The sequence below is a fragment of the Garra rufa genome, chromosome 5 (genome assembly GCF_049309525.1).
Source record: "Garra rufa chromosome 5, GarRuf1.0, whole genome shotgun sequence".
Lineage (NCBI taxonomy): Eukaryota > Metazoa > Chordata > Actinopteri > Cypriniformes > Cyprinidae > Garra > Garra rufa.
Genome location: NC_133365.1, coordinates 24,880,154 through 24,904,162, shown reverse-complemented (window position 1 = coordinate 24,904,162; position 24,009 = coordinate 24,880,154). Strand labels below are relative to the sequence as shown.

Genomic DNA, 24,009 nt, shown 5'->3' with positions numbered 1-24,009 from the left:
GCAAACTAGGTGGGCCTGTTTGTCTCACAGCCCCAAAGGTATGTGAGAAATTTGAAAGAAATCGGCCACTGGGGGGTGATATTGCATTTTTCAAGCGTGTAAATCAGGGCTTTTCAAACCTGTCCTGGAGCCTCCCCTGCCCTGCACATTTTGCTTGTCTCTCTCATCTAATACACCTGATTCAAATCATCAGCTCATTAGTAGAGACTGCAAGACCTGAATTGGGTGTGCCTAATAAGGGAGACATACAAAATGTGCAGGGCAGGGGAGGCTCCAGGACAGGTTTGAAAACCCCTGGTGTAAATGATTGTACATTGCATGGTTTTTCGCACATACACGCGATTTTAGTATCATATGACAGAACTCCTCTTTCGGACAACTTTCTCTCTAGAACCACTGCTGTCAATCAAATCGTTTATTAAATGATTGAGAAGATGTAAAAAAAAACTACTAGGTCCTTTTTGCTCAATCTGGAAAAAACACTGCAATACAATTCTCTGGACTCTTTAAATGATTATCAAAAAAAAAGAAAATGTTAAAATTTAACCTCTGGGAAGCTACAATGGGGTCCTTTAGAAAAGGGGCCTGTCCGAATTTACCCAAAATCCTATAAAGTCTAAAGGAAAACTCAAAACTTCACGAAACCTGGCGAGCACATGTGACAGGTGATAAAGACAGTCATAAATGTTACAAAACATAATATTTCTATGGTAAATTACCTGTATTTGCAAAAAAAAAAAAAAAGGCTTGCTACATGTCTTTTTTTCATATGTGCTTAAATGCCTTAAAGCGCTTGAACCCTGGTAATCGCTGCTTGCAGCTATATTAATAATAATAATTAATTAGTAATATTAAAACCATGGCCCTTTAATGTGTTTTTGTTGCACTAACCCTTCATCCTACAATCAATTGTTTATGGAGCACATATATTAATTTGTGGCCATGTTTTATTAATTCGCTTGCTGTACAATTTGACTAAAATGAGCTACTCCTTCTTAATTAATGTCTTGTTTTTTTCCCCCACATGTCATGTGCAGAGCTCTGCAATTGTTCGTAGATATAAGAATGTCCCACCCACTTCCTGTTTCAACAGGCAATGCATCAATACAGGGAGATGGTTAAACAAAAATAAAACATTTTTTAACAACTTATTTTTTATTATCCAGAGAACTTTCCTAAAAGAGGTTTCCCTACTTTTCTTCATAATGCTGAAATCAGGGTTAGTGCATTATAATTGTGACTTTTTTAATTTAGTTGTTGCTTTTTATTCTATTTTCAGTTTGTATTTTCATTATAGGTATATTTTCATTAATTTTAACTTCATCATTGTTGTTGTTTTTTTCTTCTCACTTTCTCACTTAACTAATTTCTTAAATTCCGAACACAGTCTAGTCTAGTTGCTCTGGCAACTAACTGAAAATATTTAATGAAAGTATAACTAATAGAGATTTTTATATTTTTATTTAATTTCAGTTAATATGTAATTCATTTCAATAAAATGTTTTTTGCTAGTTTTAGTTAACAATAATAACACTGGTTACTGCAAACTAGGGCCTAAAATTTTCTTGTTCATTGGAGGTGGTTTGTAAAGGTTTTTATTTCAGTGAATTAAATTGTTTTCATTTTAGTTTTCATAATCAGTAATAACACTGCCTGGAACTTTTGAATTACCCCAGCAAAGCAGAGCACAGACTGATTTGGGATGCCTTTGTGCTGTCCTTGTTCTCTGGAGATATGTCCCAGCTGTAATGGACCGGCTGGGCTCCAGAGCCAGTGCGTAAAAATAAAGAGCAGAACAGTTGCTCACAGCTGTGAGCTCTACTTTCACCCTTCACAGCTGTGCCACTTCTCTTCTTCTTCTCCTCTCACACCATCCTTCCCTCTCTCACACCATCCTCCACCACACAACAACAACAACACCCACACCCACCCACCAGCATGAGTTTTCATCAGCAGTTTGCTATGTTACAAGTGTGAAGGTAAATACTTTACTAGAGTTCTTTGGACGCTCTTTCCCACCATAGTAAATGTTTCCAGCAATAATAGTCTAATATAGAGTTGCCTAGACTGAACATCATCAACCAGTGAGTTTGGGGTGGGACCATTTCGGCTCACTAAGTCTAACAATACTACACTGTTTGTCATACTTAAGGTTGTGGACTGAACAAACCACTAACTTCCCATAGATTTTCATTAAAAAAATGACCTTTTATAGACTATACAGAGGTAAGGCACTTGTTATCTTAACCCCTTCAATACCAATATATCGTAAAGACAAATTATGTTCCACAAAATTAAAATGGATGGCAATGAGATGCCTTTGATCATTCAAATGTATACTGCATCTGTGTTTTTAAACTCTGTTGTGTTTTCCTATACAGGCCAAACCACACTGGCATTTGATCATATAAATACCACGATTAGCATATTTACCATAGTTACTATCAGGGACAGGGAAAAAAATGGGCTTTAAAAAAAGAGGTAATTCACCCAAACATGAAAATTACCCCATGATTTACTCACCCTCAAGCCATCCTAGGTGTATATGACTTCTTTCAGATGAATAAAATCAGTTATTTAAAAAAAAAATGTCCTGGCTCTTCCAAGTTTTATAATGGCAGTGAGTGGCTGGTGAGATTTTGAGATCCAATAAAGTGTGTCCATCCATCATAAAAAGTACTCAACACAGCTCCAGGGATTAAGAAAGGCCTTTTGAAGTGAATGTTTTGATGTGTTTGTGTTAGAAAAATATCTACAGTGGTGTGAAAAAGTGTTAGTCCCCTTCCTGATTTTTTTTTTTTTTTTGCATGTTTGTCACACTTTAATGTTTCAGATCATCAAACAAATTTAAATATTAATCAAAGATAACACAAGTAAACACAACATGCAGTTTTTAAATGAAGGGGGGAAAAATCCAAACCCACATGGCCCTGTGTGAAAAAGTATTTGCCCCCTTCCCCTGTTAAAACATGGTTTATCACACCTGAGTTCAGTTTCTCTAGCCACCAGGCCTGATTACTGCCACACCTGTTTGCAATCAAGAAATCACTTAAATAGGACCTGCCTGACAAAGTGAAGTAGACCAAAAGATCCTCAAAAGCTACACATCATGTTGAGATCCAAAGAAATTCAGCAACAAATGAGGAAAAAAAAGTAATTGAGATATATCAGTCTGGAAAAGGTTATAAAGCCATTTCTAAAGCTTTATCCACAAATAGTGAAAATATGGAACAGTGGTGAATCTTCCCTGGAGTGGCGGAGACCAAAATTACCCCAAAAGTGCAGCAATGACTCATCCAAGAGGTTACAAAAGACCCCATAACAACATCTAAAGAACTGCAGGCCTCTCTTGCCTCAGTTAAAGTCAGTGTTCATGACACCACCATAAGAAAGAGACTGGGCAAAAATGGCCTGCATGGCAGAAAGAACATAAAGGCTCGACTTAGTTTTGCCAGAACACATCTTGATGATCCCCAAGACTTTTGGGAAAATACTCTGTGGACTGACGAGACAAAAGTTTAACATTTTGGAAGGTGTGTGTCTCATTACATCTGGCGTAAAAGTAAAACAGCATTTCAGAAAAAGAACATCATACCAACAGTAAAATATGGTGGTGGTAGTGTGATGGTCTGGGGCTGTTTTGCTGCTTCTGGACCTGGAAGAATTGCTGTGATAAATGGAACCATGAGTTCTGCTGTCTACCAAAAAATCCTGAAGGACAATGTCTGGCCATTTGTTCGTGGCCTCAAGCTGAAGCGAACTTGGGTTCTGCAGCAGGACAATGATATAAAACACACCAGCAAATCCACCTCTGAATGGCTGAAGAAAAACAAAATGAAGACTTTGGAGTGGCCTAGTCAAAGTCCTGACCTGAATCCTATTGAGGTGCTGTGGCATGACCTTAAAAAGGCGGTTCATGCTCGAAAACCCTCCAATGTGGCTGAATTACAACAATTCCGCCAAGATGAGAGGGCCAAAATTCCCGCACAGCGCTATAACAGACTCATTGCAAGTTATCGCAAACGCTTGATTGCAGTTGTTGCTGCTAGGGGTGGCCCAACCAGTTATTAAGTTTAGGGGACAAACACTTTTTCACACAGGGCCATGTGGGTTTTTCCTTCATAATAAAAAAAACTTCATTCAAAAACTCCAGTGATAATATGCTAGTCTGGTGACAACCAACCATTCTCCTCTTGGCTTATATTGAAATCCTTCAATAATTTATTTTACAAATCTTCTTCATTTTGTTTTTCTAATTCGTGATTGGTGTTTTGTTTTGCTCTCTCCACTGGCTCCTGTATTCGTCACTTCCCTGTTCGTCACTTCCAGGAAGTAGCAAAGTCACACAGTCCATTATGGACAGATCATAAATGGCTGGTCAATGTGGTAATACATTGGGTAGGACATCCGTATGCTAACCTGTCATTCATCGACCTCAAATATGGTTTATAATATAAAATGTGTAAGTAAAAGCACCTTTACATGGCCTCAACTTAGAAAAATGTGTGCTATTTAAGTGTCTGTGTGGAGTGTGGAAGCTGAATACTGTAGTAACGTCTTGGGTATTGGGAAAAGCTCCACAAGCCGGGACTCGAACTCGGGATGTTGGCAGCACAACGGCATGTTATGTGGGCATGCCACCCACAAGGCTATATATATTTTTCCGATCTCAACACCCATTCACTGCCATTGTAAAGCATAGAAGAGCCATGACAATTTTTAATATAACTCCAATTGTATTCATCTGAGAGAAGAAAGTCATATACACCTAGGATGGCTTGAAGGTAAGTAAATCATGGTATAAGTTTTATTTTTGGCTATCCCTTTAACATTGTGACAAACTTTACATTAAAAAGCTTCAATCAAATTTTCTTAAAAAACAAACAAATCAGTTATCTTTCTGTTACTGTTACAGAAATTACACACTTTGCCTTTAAAGGCAAAAGTTTAGGGACTTGTGGTGCTCTACATGTTGTGTGACTTCCCCTTTCAGGGTTGTCCCTATAGACAGAACAGGGCCATAACTTGCATTCTGGCGGCTGATCATTGGAGAGCAAGAACAGAGATGGGACCCGAGGTCAGCTGGTAATCAGCAGACAGAGCAGTGGGCCTCTCTAATGAAGATGCCTGACATGTCTGACAAGCTCAAGCAGAAGCAGGAGGGCTGAATGAGACAGAGTCATATGCTAATAGATGTCACTGTGATGACAGGATGAGGCCATGCTGTGCCAGGCATGTTGCCTCCATGCCAACCACTAGAAATTCTACTTCACCTGTTTTGCACAGTATTGTTTGCTATTATGATGTATTTCTTTTGAACGTTTAAAATCTTAATGAAAATTCTGTCATTACTGAGGCACAAAAGTCAGTATAGAAGTTGGAAAAAAAGAGTAGTGTTGTTGAGAGTGTTGTGAGAGTTAAGATACAGTCATGTTTACCACTCTTTGGTGAATTTTTTGCATGGAAATCCAGAAATTTCAAAAGGAGTCCAAATGATGGGGAATTTTATGTGAGGATTTCCCCACACAGATTTTGAAACAAATTCATTTTGTGCAAATTCGACCACATCCCACAGAAAGCTGCTTAGTTTGAAAGAACCTTCTGTGTTAGCTGTGGTACAAACATCTACATTATAGACAACAGACAATGAACCTTTTTTTCAGAGAAAAGTTTTGCAGAAATTTAACTACTATGACTGTACTTTTATGCTATTTGGATGCTAGGATGCTCTGAATGATTTTTAGTGTTTTAGTGTGTCTCTAGTCTATGCACTTGTTAGAGTGCTCTGGGTGGTCTGGTGTTTTTAAAAATGTTTTAAGGCATTTTGGGTGTCTGCTAGAACTCCAGATATCACTTGGGTCACTCTTTTAAAGCAGTGATTCTCAACCAGTAGGCCGATACGCCAATAGGTGGCCTTAGCAAACTTCCAGTAAGGGCCACAGGATGACTCAAAAGTATTTTAATTAATTGCTTATTATGATTATTAACTCTAAAAAAAAAAAAAAACACATGAAATTGAATATATTATGTTGAACAACGGCCCTTTAACAGTCACTGCTTTAATTGTTTTTTGTACAATATTCCAAAGAAATATTCCAAGATCACTTGAATTATTCTATTAAAACTTTTATTTGTATTGTTTTTCATTATTTGAGCTATTGAGTGTGCGTCGGATGTTGGCTTATTATGAGTAACCTTAGATGACAGACTTCACGTGTGCAGTGCCCGCTACAATTTCATTAGCGCTAACTGAATAATGCACAGCATACTGAGAAGACATTTCTGTTCCTGTTCACTCATACAAATAAAATCTCTGCTGTTCTGTACCCAGCTATTCAAAAACCAAATTAAAAACTGATTACTACGCAAATATTTCACCTTATAATCAAACAAGATGATATGAAGGGTTAGTTCACCTAAAAACTCATCCAGGTTTGGATTCACTAATTTTTTGAAGAATTTAAGTACCCAACAGTTTTGGTGACTATCACCTAAAATCACTCAATTCATGAACACACAAAAAAAGATGTTTAGCATAATGTTCTTGCTGCTCTTTTTTGTACAGTGAAAATAAATGGTGACAGTGCTGTCAAGGTCAAAAATTTACATTAAAATGTAATTTTAATGCTAGGTTTATTTTAACAGTGAGAGACCGAATAACAACAAAAAAATCCACAAGAAAAAGTTATAAATTGATTTGCATTTTAATGAGTGAAATAAGTATTTGATCCCCTATCAATCAGCAAGATTTCTGGCTCCCAGGTGCCTTTTATACAGGTAACAAGATGAGATTAGGATCACTCTCTTAAAGGGAGTGCTCCTAATCTCAGTTTGTATAAAAGACACCCGTCCAAAGAAGCAATCAGTCAATAAGATTCAAAACTCTCCACCATGGCCAAGACCAAAGAGCTGTCCAAGGATGTCAGGGACAAGATTAAAGACCTACACAAGGCTGGAATGGGCTACAAGACCATCGCCAAGCAGCTTGGTGAGAAGGTGACGACAGTTGGTGCGATTATTCGCAAATGGAAGAAACACAAAATAACTGTCATCAACATCTCCCTTGGTCTGGGGCTTCATGCAAGATCTCACCTTGTGGAGTTTTAATGATTATGAGAATGGTGAGGAATCAACCCAGAACTACACGGGAGGATCTTGTCAATGATTTTAAGGCAACTGGCAACATAGTCACCAAGAAAACAATTGGTAACACACTACGCCGTGAGGGACTGAAATTCTGCAGTGCCCGCGAGGTCCCCCTGCTCAAGAAAGCACATGTACAGGCACATCTGAAGTTTGCCAATGAACATCTGAATGATTCAGAAGAGAACTGGGAGAAAGTGTTGTGGTCAGATGAGACCAAAATCAAGCTCTTTGACATTAACTCAACTCGCCGTGTTTGGAGGAGAAGGAATGCTGCCTATGACCCCAAGAACACATCACCACTGTCAAACATGGAGGTGGAAACATTATGCTTTGGGGGTGTTTTTCTGCTAAGGGGACAGGACAACTGCACCGCATCAAATGGGTGAGAACCTCCTTTCCTCAACCAGGGCATTGAAAATGGGTAGTGAATGAGTATTCCAGCATTACAATTATTCAAATCACATGGCCAAGGCAACAAAGAAGTAGTCTCACTTAGCCAGACCTTCAGACTGACGGCTGAAGGTCTGGAATCCATGGCAGCTTTCATTGGCCAAGGCCCGCCCATAAGGCCATTTGACCGACATGTCAAACAACCAATCACACTTCGTTTCGCTCAGCGTCATGTTTCGGGGCGTGGAAATGTCCCCACAACAACAGACTGGCGTGCAACAAGTCAGTCATTGAAATAACCATCATTGAAAGTTAAAGAAGAAGAGGGAGAACAAGCAGTAAGTCAGCAATTTGTTCGCGAACATTGTAAATGTGTATAACAACAATAGTGTCTGCATAAGCACCTCTTAGCATAACACAGAGTAAGTCTGAGCTTTGTTTCCCGGCGGACCGAAAATAAACGCAACACTCGCGTCTCCCGGAAATCCGATCAAATTCAACTAATCAGATGACGACTTCGACATTCCTGAAGTGTTTCCAATTAAGTGTACCATATGCATCAGACGTTTAGCCAACATTCCGTGGGCGTGACGTCTGAGGCTGAGACTATCAAAGAAGTGGCTCAAGAAGAAGCACATTAAGGTCCTGGAATGGCCTAGCCAGTCTCCAAACCTTAATCCCATAGAAAATCTGTGGAGGGAGCTGAAGGTTCGAGTTGGTTCAAACGTCAGCCTCAAAACCTTAATGACTTGGAGAGGATCTGCAGAGAGGAGTGGGACAAAATCCCTCCTGAGATGTGTGCAAACCTGGTGGCCAACTACAAGAAATGTTTGACCTCTGTGATTGCCAACATAGGTTTTGCCACCAAGTATTAAGTCTTGTTTAAGTCTAAGTTTTGCGAAGGGGTCAAATACTTATTTCACTTTTTAAAATGCAAATCAATTTATAACTTTGTTGAAATGCGTTTTTCCAGATTTTTTTTTTTTTTCAAATAAACCTACCATTAAAATTATAGACAAACATTCAAAATCAACAGGGGATAATTTTTTCCCCCCTTACTGTATTCTATACAACATATAGAATTATATTAAGTATTATAAAAACCTTGTGAGAAACAGACCAAAATCTGGTCTGCTACAACTCTCATATTTTAGTTGTGTTCACTTACATTTAAATATAGTGTTGTCAGTAACAAGACAAACTCAAACCAATAAACATTAGAAAATTATACAGGTTTGGAATGACATGAGGGTGAGTAAATTAACTTTCATTATCTTTGAAACCCAAAACAAACAAAAAAAGTTCATAAAATCAAAATAATTCATATGAATCAAGGGTCACACTTTACTTAAAGGTCCAATTAACAAACCATTAACTATGACTTTTGCTTCAATAAACTCCTAATTTGCTGCTTGTTAATAGTAAGGTAGTTGTTAAATTTAGGTATGGGGTAGGATTAAGGATTTAGAATATGGTCATGAAGAATGTGCTTTGTAAATACTAATAAACAGCCAATATGCTAGTAATATGCATGCTAATAATTAGGTAGATAATTGTGAATTGGTCCCTATACTAAAGTGCTACAGAATCAAGCAGTTTAAACAAATAAACTATAAAGCTTCGGTTTCTCATATTTGATGTACTCTATCTATGTGCATTGATTAAAGTTTATATGTGAATATAAATCTAATCCTGCTGAAAAAAACAAACAGCATATGCTGGTTAGGCATGTTTTGAAGCATGGCTGTTGGTTAAAGCTGGCCCTTAGCTGGTCATGAGCTGGTTTAAGATGGTCATGAGCTGGTTTAAGATGGTCCTTAGCTGGTCATGAGCTGGTTTAAGCTGGTCCTAAGCAACTAGCTCCTGCTCTGGACCAGCTTAAACTAGCTCAAACTATTAGCCATTCTTTAAAACATACCTAACCGGCATATGCTGCTTTTTTCAACAGGGAAATTAAGTCGATTCTCTTCAGAAGACTTTTTTCGGTGCTGTGGTGAAGTCTTTGACCTTGTGTCTCCAATGACTTGAGGTCATGGCAGGATGCATTATGACAGAAGCAGGTGCTATAGGCGCCAGGACTAAATTGTTTAGTTCTGATATTGCCACCCCCTTCAGACTTTGTATTATACTCTTAAAAATAAAAGCACCAGAATGAACAAAAAGGGCTTTCTGCAGCAATCCCACAGAAGAACCCACAGAAGTTTGTGAAAAAAACTTTTTATAGCCTAAAGAACACTTTTCAAAGGTCTTTTTGTGCAGTGGGAAAGTTCCATGGATTTTAAAGATTCTTCATGGAACTAACTGTACACCCTGACAAAGAACCATTAAAGAACCTTTATTTTTAAGAATGAAAATGGAGACCACTTCACACAGCAGCATGCTACTCAAAGAGTCTGCGCATTTCGCTTCACTTTACACATGGACAGGTGGTCTGAGGGACAGTGAGCTCTGTTTTAATCCGACCGCCTGCCTCAAGGGCTGTGAACACAGGACTGTTGATAGCTGACATTATGTTCTCACTATATCCATCCAAATCAAATGAAGGCCATGTGATCATGCATGTCTTTTGATATGCAATGCTTTCAGCACGAACCGTAGAGAACAAATATGTATAGAACTAAGTAACTGTTAACATAATTCCCATGAACCATATGACTGTCCTACTATGCTTTATGACATGCGTGGCTTATGTTTATAGAGTAGATGGTGCCCTCTGCTGTTTATTCATGTGCTTAGCATTTACAGTAGTCCCAATGGCTGCATTACTTTTATGCAATTATTTGAACCAACTCTTGCAAAGTCACTTGAGTAGATGTACAGCATAAGTTCAGTTCCAAGTCTCAAGTTCAACAGACCAGACTAATCACAGATGTAGTTTATAATATTATGATCATCCACTAACACAGTTGAAGTCAAAAGTTTACATACACCTTGCAAAATCTGCAAAATGTTAATTATTTGACCAAACTAAGAGGGATCATACAAAATGCATGTTATTTTTTATTTAGTACTAACCTGAATAAGGTATTTCACATAAAAGACATTTACATATAGTTCACAAAATAAAATAATACTTGAATTTATAAAAATGACCCTGTTCAAAAGTTTACATACACTAGATTGTTAATACCTGAATGATCCACAGCTGAACTTTGTTCATAAATCCATTGTTTGTCCTAAACAGTGAAAGTGCTCACTGTTCTTCAAAAAATTCCTGTGGACTTTCAGCATTTTTGTGTATTTGAACCCTTTCCAACAATGACTGTATGATTTTGAGATCCATCTTTTCACACTGAGTACAACTGAGGGACTTATATGCAACTATTACAGAAGGTTCAGGTCAGTACTAAAAAAATAACATACATTTTGTATGATCCCTGTCAGGAAAAGTGTCAGGATTTACTAAAGACAGTGAAAAAATTGCGATGGAAAGGCATGGACAGAGATTCCCTTTCACATGGAAAATTTGTGGTAGAAGAGTATTTAAATAATTCATGTTTTTATTAAGAAAATTCGTAAAAAGTAAAAGAAATTGTTAGAATTTCCATTCTTAATACAAGTATTACATAAAATAAATGAAAAAAAAAAATCAATAGATTAAAAACTATACAAAAATGTATTATACAAATATAAACACAAATACTGTAAAAAGCGCTATTACACACATTCCATGTGTAATGTTCCTATGCAGAAGACTCAGAGTTTAATTGTGCAGTGGTGTTGATGAGATCTCTGGGTAAAGACTCTCTTGCCTCTTGCATGCGTTTACGGGCCCTCTGAAACGCTTCTGAAATCATAAACACACACCAAATCAGAAAGTATATACATCTTGTAAAATAAGATATATTGTTAGTCCGTAGGTCAATAGCAACTAGGGTTAGGTTGTTTTTAAACTCTTTTTTTTCTCTAACTTCTATGCTGCATTTTCTCTATCTCTAACTCTAAATGTGAACAATTACCTTAGCAGGTACCACTAATTAATAGCAATAAAGGTCCTAAAGCTATTTAGGCCTGCCTTACCTAGAACATTATAGACAGATCCCTGCTGACTGTGCCCGCCCAGCTGATCCAGAACAGTCTGCCTTCTTTTTTTAAAGGTGCTGGCATCAACAAAAGCCCTGGATAAATTATAACAAGCTCTTACAGTCTCAAATTGGCAAAACAGTAATACTACATTCACAAATGCACTTATGACCAACCTGGCATGCTGGATACAATTAAGAGTAAAGGTCACACTTCCAGTGGTTTGAGTGCGAAAGCCCAAGCGACTCAATCGCTCTCCCTAAAAATAGAAGCAATAGAACATTACATTGTTAAACTGAATTACTGGGCATGCTAGTACAAATCTTCACAGCAGGAAATGTATAATGAGTCACCTTGAAAGTGCCAGGCACTCTGACATAACTGATGTCCTCGAGTTCAGGAGCTCCGCCGATGAAGAAGCGTCTCAGTTCAGCCACTGTGCCGGACTCGAGGGGTCTCCATGTGTGGCAAGTCATCCGGTGATACCCTAAAAGTATAAAGTCACTAATAAACAAGCTGATGCAAATATACTTAGTAGAACTTTTAAGAAATTCATCACAGTTCATTATATACAGTTAAGGTCAAAAGTTTACATACACCTTGCAGAATCTGCAAAATGTTAATGATTTTACCAAAATAGGAGGGATCATACAAAATGCATGTTAATAAGATATTTCACATAAAAGACATTTACATATAGTCCAATAGAGAAAAAATAATAGTTGAATTTACAAAAATGGCCCCGTTCAAAAGTTTACATACGCTTGATTCTTAATACCATGTTGTTACCTGAATGATCCACAACTGTGTTTTTTGTTTAGTGATAGCTATTCACGAGTCCCTTATTTATCCTGAACAGTTAAACTGCCCACTGTTCTTCAGAAAAATCCTACAGGTCCCAAAGATAATTTGTTTTTTCAGCCTTTTTTGCATATTTGAACCAACATATTGATTTCCAACATAGTTCTGTGATCATGATTGTATGATTTTGAGATCCATCTTTTCACACTGAGGACAACTGAGCGACTATTAAACAAAAAAACTGTCAGATGTTTATAGTGCCAATATATCACCCACACCACAGTTTTACTTGTTTTTACCAAACAAAATGAATGCTTTGCGAATTGTTTATGCACCAAGAACCAATTCAGGAAAACATCAGACATGAACATCACTACATTGCACTTTGCGATACTTCAGAAAAAAAAATACTGTCCTACCCGGCGTTGAGGGAATGACCAGGAAGCCATAGCCTTCAGTTCTGTAGCGCTGCCAGAAATCCAATGAGAGAACTTTGAAATACAGCACTGGCCACTGGGGTAATGACCCTGCACAGATGAACAGCATGTGCTAATTCACTGGTACTTCATTTTCATATCATCAGGAGGTTGTCTATGTAATGTATTTTTTTATTCTTTAGTTACAGATATTCTGAGGGAATAAAAGACCTCACCATCAGACTCATCTTCCTTATGAAAGAAGCTCTCAAAGCTGAATGGATAGGAGAAGAAGGCAACATCCTCCTATAAAACAGAGAACATGCTTACTACAGTTCCATGAACACAGAGACGACTGATGGGGTTTACTAAAATGACATCTTACCTTTTCCACACTGCGTGTGCGACACGTCTGCGTTACACCAGACAGACAGTGAAAGGGAACACTGGACCAATCTGAAGAAAATGCGACAACATCAACATCATGAATTACAATGCCTTGCGAAAGTATTCATACCCCTTTTTTTCACATTTTGTTATGTTGCAGCCTTTTTTCCACATCAATCTACACGCCATACACCATAATGACAAAGCACAAAACAGTTTTGTAACAACTTTGCAAATTTATTAGAAACAAAATACTGAAATGATTCCATTGCTTAAGTATTCATACCCTTTTCAGGGAAACTTGAAATTTATCTCAGGAGCACTCATATCACTTGTTGATGTTACTACAATTCGAGTGGAGTTATGCGGTGGCAAATTCATTTGAATGTGATTTGGAAAGGCACACACCTCTCAGAAACAGAAACAGCTGAAAATGCATATCACAGCAAAAACCAAGCCCTGAGGTCAAGATAACTACCTGTAGAGCTCAGAAACAGACTGGGGAAGACACAGATCTTTCAGAAAAAAAAATCTGCTGCATTGAAGGTTTAACAGAAGCATGTAACCTCCATTATCCATAATGGAAGAAGCTTAGAACAACTAGGACCCTTCTTAGAACTGGCCTTCTGGCCAAACTGAGCAATTGGTAGAGAAAGGCCTTGGTTCTTGATCATATATGCAGATGGGAGAAACTTACAGAAGGACAACCATCACTGCAACACTCCACCAATCCTGTCTTTATGGCGGTGTGGCCAAACTCAATCCTCTCCTCAGTAAAGACACAATTCCATGCATTATGTTTGAAGGAAACTAAACACTGCTCATCACCTGCAGAGTACCATCCCAAAAGTAAAGTGTAGTGGCAGCAGCCTCATGCTGTGGGGCTGTTTTTCACCAAAATATTGAGACAGCCTTAATAAAAATGTAGTCTAGAGCATTCAGAACCTCTGACTGGGCAGAAGGTTTACCTTTCAACAGGACAATGACCCTAAGTCCACATCAATGTGAATGTCCCTGAGTGGCCCAGCCAGAGGCTTGAATGCAATCAAATATTTCTGGAGAAACCTGAAAATGTCATTATACCCAAAAAGACTTGAGGCTGTAAGGGTGCTTCAACTAAGTACTGAATTAAGGGTATGAATACTTATGCAATGTACTTTTATTTTAGTGTTTTATCATTATGTATGGAGTGTAAATTGATTTGGAGAAAAAAGGGGTATGACTACTTTCGCAAGGCACTGACAGAAATTGCACAGTGATACAATGGCTAATGTCTGGTCACTTAAGTAATGCTTAAAATGTCTGAATGTCATTTATTAGTGTAAAAATCAGAATGTATCCCTTTGTCTTCATTTTGAAGAGTTTAACTATTGTTTTACTGTTTAAAACTTAGCAAACAGTTTTTGCTTAAAAAAAAAAAAGAGTACTTTCTTTAAATTCTTCTGTAAAATAAATACCACTCGGTTTGGTTTTGTCATCAAATGCCATGCTATTCATACATTTAGAAGTGTGACTCATCCATTAAATGTTGTTCATACTCTGTGTGGTTGAGACTAGGTTGACTTACTGTTTGGTAAATCCAGGAAGAAATGGACATAAAGATTGTCATACTCATAGCCCTGAGCAGAAACTGAAAAGAAAATTGCCATATTATGATGTAAGCATTAACTTCTGAGACCTTAAAACTATTTTTATATGTGTGTAATTTAAGCATGCATTTAATATATTTTTGTTACACTGCTTTGCCCACAGTAAATCTGAACATTTTTTTATGATTAGGACAACTGTTAGTACTCACCTATCTCTCCATTTACAATCAGGCGCAGTATCCCTGGAGGAGGCTAAATGAAAGGTTTTGACAATCAGAATGAAATTTGAAAAAAAAAAAAAAAAAAAAAAAAAACTATGATACCATGAGTCTGGATAAGAATTGTAATTCTTACCATTTCAAAGTCTTGGCCAACCAGGCTGTTGAGGTAATCTCTGTGACGTGTGTACAGCTAAAATAAAAATAAAAGAAATGTGTGAGAATAATGAGTCCACCAGAAAGGGGTCAGCAATTCCCCCAGTGACCATTGGGCGAGCCAAAGAATTCTATATTGCTCCAGGGACTTTGTCTGTGCAGCTTAAGATGCTTTGGATAAACAGTTTGTTTAAAAACAACTGTCAAAGTGTTATTTTAGTATTATTACATTTATTTATTAGTATAATATACTATAATAATTATGTTTTAGGTATATCCTTTGCAGATATGGCAATCCCAAAATGCATTGCCCAGATGATGAATTATTTTTATACAATTTACATTAAATTATTATATTCAGTGCTGCAATAGAAAAGTATCAATAGAAAATAGTTAAATCTAATAAAGTATAGTCAAGTATTTGCTGCTTATGTAGGCAGTAGACAGTGAAACCACCAATCCTAGGCAAGGACAAAGGGACATACATCTTTGTACATGCGCTGCTCTCTCTCTTTCTCCTCCGCATGAATGTCGGATGAGGCATTCTCCAGATACAGCCTCCACACCTCCCTTTTCTCCCCCTGCGTTTCCAGCCTTGTGTGAAAGACAGTCAAATACACCTTCTTTATTTACAATGAACTCATCCCAATGTTATTCTGAAGAGAAACTGACAGAAGTGATAGGTCTTGCCTGTAGGTTCCTCTGTTGTTGTTAAAGTCTGGTTTTATTGTGATTACTCCATTACCATCTGCTTTTATGGTGCATAAGACATGTTCATTCTCTTTCAGGCCCAACCTATAAAACACATCCAGCTCAGTTAGTTGATGGCTCAGATCTCATTCTCTGGTAAAATGTACATCACTGGCTGGTTACTTTACATTAATTTAAATGTATGATATGTTTAAGTGGCTAAAGAAGAGTATTGTCACACTTACTTCCCCGAAGGTCCAAGATCTCCCATGATGTACATGGTCTGCACAGGTGTGTTGATTATGTGGCTGTTCTTTATGAACTCCTCCGAAGGCTCCCATGTGATTAAACGGGACTTGGGAACATTCGACTCACTAAATTGTGGGAAAAGGAAATGTAATTTATTTACAGGTAAACCTCCTTAACTTGCAAAATGTTAAGCAACTGTACTATAGGCTTTTAGGTACACTTACACAGGACGTCTGTCTTGTCTCCTGTGTCTAACATTGGCCATGCGTTCTGCTAAAAAGGTTGGTGTGGCCTGACCTGGGATCAGCAGGCTCTGGGCTTGCTGTCAATACAATCACAAAACATTTAGAGACATTAAGATTCTGTATTGTGACATTATTTTCATGACTATTCTCAATTTTTCAAAATACAATAACACATAATAATGTACAACTGAAGAGATACAAAACATTCTTTCTTTCTTTTGAAAAAAGATATTTAAAAAAATGTTGGCAACTAATAGTTTCAGTTCACGTAGACTTCCACCGTATGGACAAAAAAATACAATGCAAGTCAGTTGGATCCAAAAATGTTTAGTTATCAATATTATTCAAAATATCTTCTTTTGTGTTCAGTAGAAGAAATAAATGATGTAAGTGTGAGCAAATGAATTTTCATTTTTCGATGGATTATGCCTTGATTTTCGTTATACAAAATAAACAATATATATTTTGTGGTGAAATATGACCTGGGTATGTTTTTGTGAGGTTTAAAAATGAAAACGGTAGAGTCAACCAACCTCTTCCCATTTGGAAAAGCGATCAAAGTCTGTGTAGGTGAAAATGCGCTGGTTTTGTCTTCTTTTGGATCTTTCCATTGCTATGATATCTGTGTGATACTGACGCTCCAGTGGTGTTTGACAATTTGACTCTGTTTGGTAAAGGTCCACTTCATACTGCATATGAATGACAAAGCAGAACTCATCAGATACACTATGAAAACAGGTAGCCTACTCACTGTTTAGTATAGGCTGACCAGATGTCCCCATTTTAAACAGATTGACTGAAGTTGTCCCCGGAAATGTCCATGTTTTACAGCATGTTCAAAACAGCCCACAGATACATTGCAAAAAGCATGACCAACATAGCCAGCTGGTTATCGAAGAGATATATACAAATAAATAAAAACACCAACACTTGCATCAGTTACAATTGTGGAAAAAGGCATACTTTGTTTTCAAAATGCGACTAAAATGCAAAATAATAAGCCTAATTAAGAATAGGTTACTATTAAATATTACTATTACTATAGGTTACTATTAATTATTATTATTAACAATGGTCTGTTTTGGGGAACGTTACTTTTAAAAGTAATGCATTACAATATTGCGTTACTCGCAAAAAAGTAACTAATTATGTTAGTTACTTTTTATGGAAAGTAATGTGTTATGTGTAATATGCATTGTGTGCCTCTGCACTTTCCAATTTCTCTCAATATGGCAACAGGACAGCTGTCAATCAATAAATGGGAAAACAAAGTAACTGGCATTACTCATTTGAAAAAGTAACTCAGGTATTTTCTTTCAAATTAAAAAGTAATGCGTTACTTTACAAGTTACTTGAAAAAAGTAATCTGATTATATAACTTGCATTACTTGTAATGTTTTACCCACAACACCGACAATGGTTACTGTTAACTGTTTGCGTAGTGTGATTTTCAGTGAACTGCAGTAAAACCAGACCAAAATCATAATAATCAAACTAAGCATAATAATTATTAATTTTAATAATAGGGAACCCACAGCAATTAAAAACAAAAACTGGTTTCCTAGATAATAGCATACAAAATTTCAATATGTTGACCACTCAAATAGGAAATGTTTCCGATTTCCTTTTCAGAAATTTAGTCACTTGCATTTAGTTGCACAAATACAGTCACCAACCTGACTAAAGAACTTTTCTTGCCAACCAACCACCAGTTCCTCTTCATCAGTGGCTGTGTTAGAAAGAGAAAGATAACAATATTATTCACTCTATACCACATATGCCAGGGAATTGTGACAAATTTATATCTGCATCTTTCACAAACTAGAGGCTGCTTGCGTCTGAGAGCTGAAGGTGTCCAGCTCTATAACTCCTCTCTCCTGCTGGGAAAGAACTTGCTGATGGAGATGTTGAGACAGAGCAGCTGTAGAGGTCACACGCTGTATGCGAACTCTAAAACAGAAACAAAACATTTACAGTACCATGTAATACCATGCCATTTTGTGGGTATATTACATTGATGTTGCTTTTAGTGACTTGAAGTACCTTGTACAGTAAATGCAGTGGTACATGGCTTTGGTAATCATTCAGAATCATGGTAAAGAGACCTTTAAAAAGTACTATGGCAGTATAATGGTGCACTGTATGGGATGGACATATGGTACTAATGTACATTTTACATTGTGCTAAAAGGTAAGTTAATACCAAGAACACCACGGTACTACCACGTCCCAAAGACATTTCGTGCATTTAGAAGTGTGCGTACTTTTTATAGATTTATCAGATACACTCAGGTGACGTCACTTACCGTATTCGTAAGTTTTTAACTGCATCCCGGGAACGGTAAACCGATTCCCCGGCGTCAGTACACCAACCGTCCGCCATATCTGACACTCAGTCTCAAAAGATAAAAGTCTCGGAAGCTTTAGTGTATCATTTGCATCGGTTAACTATTAAAAAACACACACTACGCGTGAACAAGGTTAAGCCGTTTTTAATTGATTTACTTTTTAATGTAATACTCCGGTAGAAAGTTAAGGCTACACATCAGAGCGTCTCGTTGCATAGTAACAAACTAACGGAAGCAGCCGGAAGTCAGTTATGCGCATGCTCGGTGCGGATATAAACCATATAAACACGCTGTTCTCAAATCAGTCAGCGCTGCTTTCTGACTCAGTTCATAGAAATGGAGCCGATGACTACAACTGATCTGGAAGCGGAAGTTAGAGTAAATACACTCCACGCTTTTCGTCCACATTGAGCACTGCCAATGAACTGAAAGCAGTTCCACATGGTTGTGTTTGTTGTTGAATAACGAATATAGTGGATTAGATATGCCTGAGGTTGGTATTGTTGATATCATTTATCGCATTTTACTCGGCTAATATTGAAAATTCTTTTATTTAATGAGCATGCAGTGTTGCTGGTATTTTAATCCTGAAGGGCACCGTAGCCTTTTGGTTAGCAGCAGCTGCAACACTAACGAACAAGCAGATTATTAATTTATTCCTTTTTTAAATAACGAATAGTCTGTTAAAAGCAATATATACCTTTGAAATGAACTTATTGAATACATTTTGCTGCTCTTGTCTTGTTTCCTAGCTGGTGTTCGGCTGATTTTACTTGTCAGTCAAGCCTTTGCATTTGACAAGTGCCCAAAACTGCTCTAAAACCATCAAACCAGCAAACCACCTTAAGATGGTTTAAGATGTTTATTAAGTTGTATATTAGGAGTTATTAAAGGCAAATATGCAGGTGTGGAAAACAAGTGTCCAACTCTTCCTAGGCTCCAACAGAACTAGGAATAGATGTTGTTTGGTAGGGCTGAAGGAGTTATATTTTACAGCTTTTACACAACGTGCAGCGTTCAGTTGCACAAGAATACTTTTCTGTCCAAGAGACAGTGTTTCAAAGTCAGATGAGAGATTTACCGCTAGTAAACTCAAAAAGACATTTGTGTCTAAACAGCATAAATGTGCTGCTACCAGAGATGATCGTTTCAAATTACCAAAAACACAGAAGGGAAAAGTATCATCAGAGCTTCAGAAACTGAGGTTTGAAGATTTCAGTGAGTCAGAAACTGGAAGGATTTTGAGGCATATCCAAAAGAAATCTGAGCCAAATGAAGATAAAGAGTTAGAGATTGTGTTCGGCGTGGCCCCATGTTTGCTGGCCCTCACGCAAAGTAGGAGGAAGCCGAGTCGTCTCTTTGTGAAGAATAGTGATGGGCCACAGAGAGATGTGATTCTAAAGGCCTGTCAGGAGGCTGTCAAACGGGGTGTGCAGGTAGAAAGAGTCAGCAAGCAAACACTTGACAAGATGTGTGGTGGTAAGGTGCACCAGGGGTTGTGTTTGCAAGCAAGTCCTCTTGGATTTATCACTGAGGAAAGACCAATAACATCTCACGGGGTAAAGAATCACAGGGCATTGTGGCTTGTTTTGGATGGAGTGCAGGATCCAATGAATCTTGGTGCCATTATGCGGTCTGCATATTTTTTGGGAGTGGATCGAATTGCCAGCAGCATTCATAACAGGTAAAGATAAAAGAGGCTTTTGTGTAATTATTTAATACATTGTTAAATGGAATGTAGGATCTAAAACAAAGACTTGTTTATTTGATAACATTTTTTGTTTATGATTAAATTAAAATGTGTTTTACATATACCTATGTGTGTACCACTGACATCTGCTTGTGATTATTCTCTGTCTTTGTTAGCTGTCCTCTGACGCCCACAGTGAGTAAAGCCAGTGCTGGTGTGATGGAGGTCATGGAGGTGTTTGGCTACAGCAACTTGAAAGATATGATTAAGGTCTGGAAGTTGAACCCTCCATTTCATACTTAGAAATTTCAGTGGGATTACATGTTTAGACGTAGGTCAGATGTGTATCAGATATGTATCTGATTTAAAACCACATATGGAAGTGGCTCTGTAAATTTAAAAAAAACTGACTGCATAAAGTGAGTAAAAAAAAAAAAATTGTGTCGGTGTAAACGCAGTCTGTTTTCATTTGGAGCCAGTAGAGGGCAGTTGAATAACACCATTGTGGTTTACTGCATGTTTTTACAAACTGGTCAAAGAGGCCAATTTTCTTTTTCTTTTTATTGTTTGGAGAAATTATTTAACCTGAGGGGTATAAAGCAATGCTAACTAATCAAAATTCCCAAACAAATCAATACGAGTTCAAGTGTTAAAGCAGTGAATTCCATCAAGTAATTAATAGTGTCACTAATACTAATTATACACTACCAGTCAAAGGTTTTTGAACAGTAAGATTTTTTATGTTTTTTTAAGAAGTTTCTTCTGCTCATTAAGCCTGCATTTATTTTATCCAAAGTACAGCAAAACTACTATTTAAAACAACTGTTTTCTATTTGAATGTGTTTTAAAATGTAATTTATTCCTGTGGACAAAGCTCAATTTTCAGCATCATTACTCCAGTCTTCAGTGTCGCATGATCCTTCAGAAGTCATGCTAATATTCCAATTTGCTTTTCAAGAAACATATTTATTATTATTATTATTATTTAAAACAAGTACATTTCTCCAGGATTTTTTGATGACTAGATAGATCCAAAGATCAGCATTTATTTTAAATAAAAAGCTAAAGTGAAATAAAAACACTATACTGTACACTATACCAAAAGCTTGGAAACAGTGTCATTTTTTTAAATATAGAAATTATAGAAATTAATACTTTTATTTAGTAAAGATGATAAAGACATTTGTAATGTTACATAATATTTCTATGTCCGATAAATGCTGTTCTTCTGATGACACTTTCTATTCATCAAAGAAACCTAAAAAAAATTAAAAAATAATAATTATAATAATGTTTTTTGATTAGCAATTTAGAATATTAGAATGATTTCTAAAAGATCATGTGACTGGAGTAATTGTGCTAAAAATTCAGTTTGAAATCACAGGAATAAATACAATTTTAAAATATCTTCAAATAGAAAACAGTTATTTTAAATAGTGAAAATAATTTAATGCAGACTTGGTGAAAAGAACATTAAAAATCTTACTGTTCTAAAACATTGACTGGTAGTGTATATTTACATAATAATTATTGTTTTACTGCAAAGCAAAACATTCGGTCAATGTTGGTCATTTTGGACCACAAAAATCAGAAAGAAGTCTCATAAAATTATATTTAACTGTAACAAATAAAAACAAATGTGTGAATTATTTTGTTTAAAACTAAATAAAACCATATATAATAAAAAAATATGCCATCACTATTTTTCTTATACATATTTAGATATTACATTAAAATGTATGACTTATATTTTAGGAAGGTGCTGGTAATTTGCAAGGGGATCATTATATTTATTAAAATGTTTAAACAAAACTGTTTAGTGAAGAAAAATAAAGAAATGCAGATGGAATTAAGACAAAACTAACAACTGTGGAGTGTTGTCAAAGGTAAGACAATATAGATCATCCTTCCTTTGTTTTTGCAAAAATAATTGAGTTATGAAATGTACAGTAGGTTTTTAATTAAATAAGCTCTTAATTATAGTGAATGGAAAATCCCATTTGTAGCCTATAGAGGGCAGCTAAAGAAAGCTGTTGAGGTTGAGAGTGCGCCTGTATAGTCTTTTTGAGAACCACGATCATAGAATACACAATCATCAGGATTGCCATTGTCTAATAGCTAGGCCTACAGTATAACCAAATTTGTCCTGACATTTTAGGTGAAAGCGGAAGAAGGTTGGCATGTAGTCGGGACTGTTGGGTTAGAGGAATGCAGCCTTGAATCCACTGTTGTGCCATGTTCAGATTTCAAGATTTCCAAACCTACACTCCTGCTAATGGGTAACAGCAAGTTAGTGTTCAGACATATTTGGATAGACAGTAGTTTTGTTCTTTTTGTGTTATGCTGGTCTGTCTGTGTGTGTGCCATCAGGTGGAGAGGGTGACGGTCTGTCTCCAGAACTGCGTCAGATGTGTGATGTCCTTCTCACCATTCCTCCACGCAGAAACCTACACCCTGGAGTAGAATCACTCAATGTGTCTGTAGCCACAGGTTTGTTTATATAAGTAAATATTGTTCAGAACTGCTAAAGGACAAACATAAAGTAAACTTGTTCATTTAAAAAATATTTGCAGTAAAAATAAAAATTAATTAATTAAAATAAAAAATGTAAATGTTTTTTATTGAATTAGAGCCACTGCAAACATTGTATTGATATGTGTCAGATATCTTTATTCACTCTTTTAATGCTGATGCAGGTTCAGGACTCCATTTCTGTATATAGGTACACTAAACATATTGATTGTCTTGCCTCCTTTTAATGTGTTGTTGGTTTTCCCTTCTCTCAGGCATCCTCCTGCACTCTCTTCTGTCCACACGCACAGGAAGTTGATGATGATGATGGCAACAACGACAAGGCAGCAGCATTATTTACTCAGACGTCTCTCATTAGCCCCCTACAGTGATTAATGACTGGATTACTTCATCAATTAACAGTCTGAGAGTCTGGAGAGGCTCATTGATCAGATAAAGAGAGGCTGTAGATGCATTCTGGACCAGTTACTGACTATGGCCACCTTGTTTAAGACAAGACCTGTGCTACACAGGGTCTCTATCAGCTCAGGTAAAACATGCTTGTATAAACAGAGGTGTTATGTTGAATTTGTCACCTTCTTCACAAAACATATTAATTTGTTCATGTGGTTTATGACTGCAGATATTTGCCACAAGATGAAAAGTCATGCTGATTTTATTTTCAATAAATATGGTTTTATGTATTGATATTACATTAAAAATTCATTTGTAAGCTAAATATGGTATTCAATATGGGTATTCAATTCAAACGCTCACTGATGTTCCAGAAGGAAAAACTATGCATTAAGAGCCGGGGGTGAAAACTTTTGAACAGAATGGAGATGTGTACATTTTTCTTATTTGGCTTAATTTTTTTTTTTCATTTATAATGCCCTTTAGAGGCCACAGAACATAGTTCCATGTTTCCCAGAACACAAAATAAGTGAAATTTACCCTGATCTTCAAATTCAAAAAGTTTTCACTCCTCCAGCTCTTAATGCATCGTTTTTCCTTCTGGAGCATCGGTGAGCATTTGAACCTTCTGTAATAGCTGCATATGAGTCCCTCAGTTGTCCTCAGTGTAAAAAGATGGATCTCAAAATCATACAGTCATTGTTGGAAAGGGTTCAAATCTATTTTCCATTGAAGCA

The 24,009-nt window shown here is 36.8% G+C and overlaps 2 protein-coding genes across 2 annotated transcripts; one reads left to right on the top strand and one right to left on the bottom strand.

The window, feature by feature from the left end:
* Positions 1-10,542: 10,542 nt before the first annotated feature.
* On the bottom strand, positions 10,543-18,861 carry mks1 (MKS transition zone complex subunit 1). The gene is made up of 18 exons (XM_073840981.1): positions 18,616-18,861; positions 18,133-18,260; positions 17,987-18,039; positions 16,844-16,999; positions 16,290-16,387; positions 16,062-16,190; positions 15,817-15,921; positions 15,612-15,720; positions 15,107-15,163; positions 14,962-15,004; positions 14,731-14,793; positions 13,162-13,232; positions 13,013-13,082; positions 12,780-12,887; positions 11,913-12,046; positions 11,736-11,818; positions 11,557-11,654; positions 10,543-11,323 (listed from the first exon to the last, which is right to left on the bottom strand). The coding sequence occupies exons 1-18, from the start codon at positions 18,690-18,692 to the stop codon at positions 11,220-11,222; spliced, it is 1,686 nt and encodes a 561-aa protein (XP_073697082.1). The 5' UTR covers positions 18,693-18,861; the 3' UTR covers positions 10,543-11,219.
* Positions 18,862-19,023: 162 nt separating this feature from the next.
* mrm1 (mitochondrial rRNA methyltransferase 1 homolog (S. cerevisiae)) lies at positions 19,024-23,585 on the top strand. Its single transcript, XM_073840819.1, has 6 exons — positions 19,024-19,150; positions 19,410-20,341; positions 20,524-20,617; positions 22,506-22,626; positions 22,718-22,837; positions 23,134-23,585. The coding sequence occupies exons 2-6, from the start codon at positions 19,557-19,559 to the stop codon at positions 23,175-23,177; spliced, it is 1,164 nt and encodes a 387-aa protein (XP_073696920.1). The 5' UTR covers positions 19,024-19,150; positions 19,410-19,556; the 3' UTR covers positions 23,178-23,585.
* Positions 23,586-24,009: the final 424 nt, after the last annotated feature.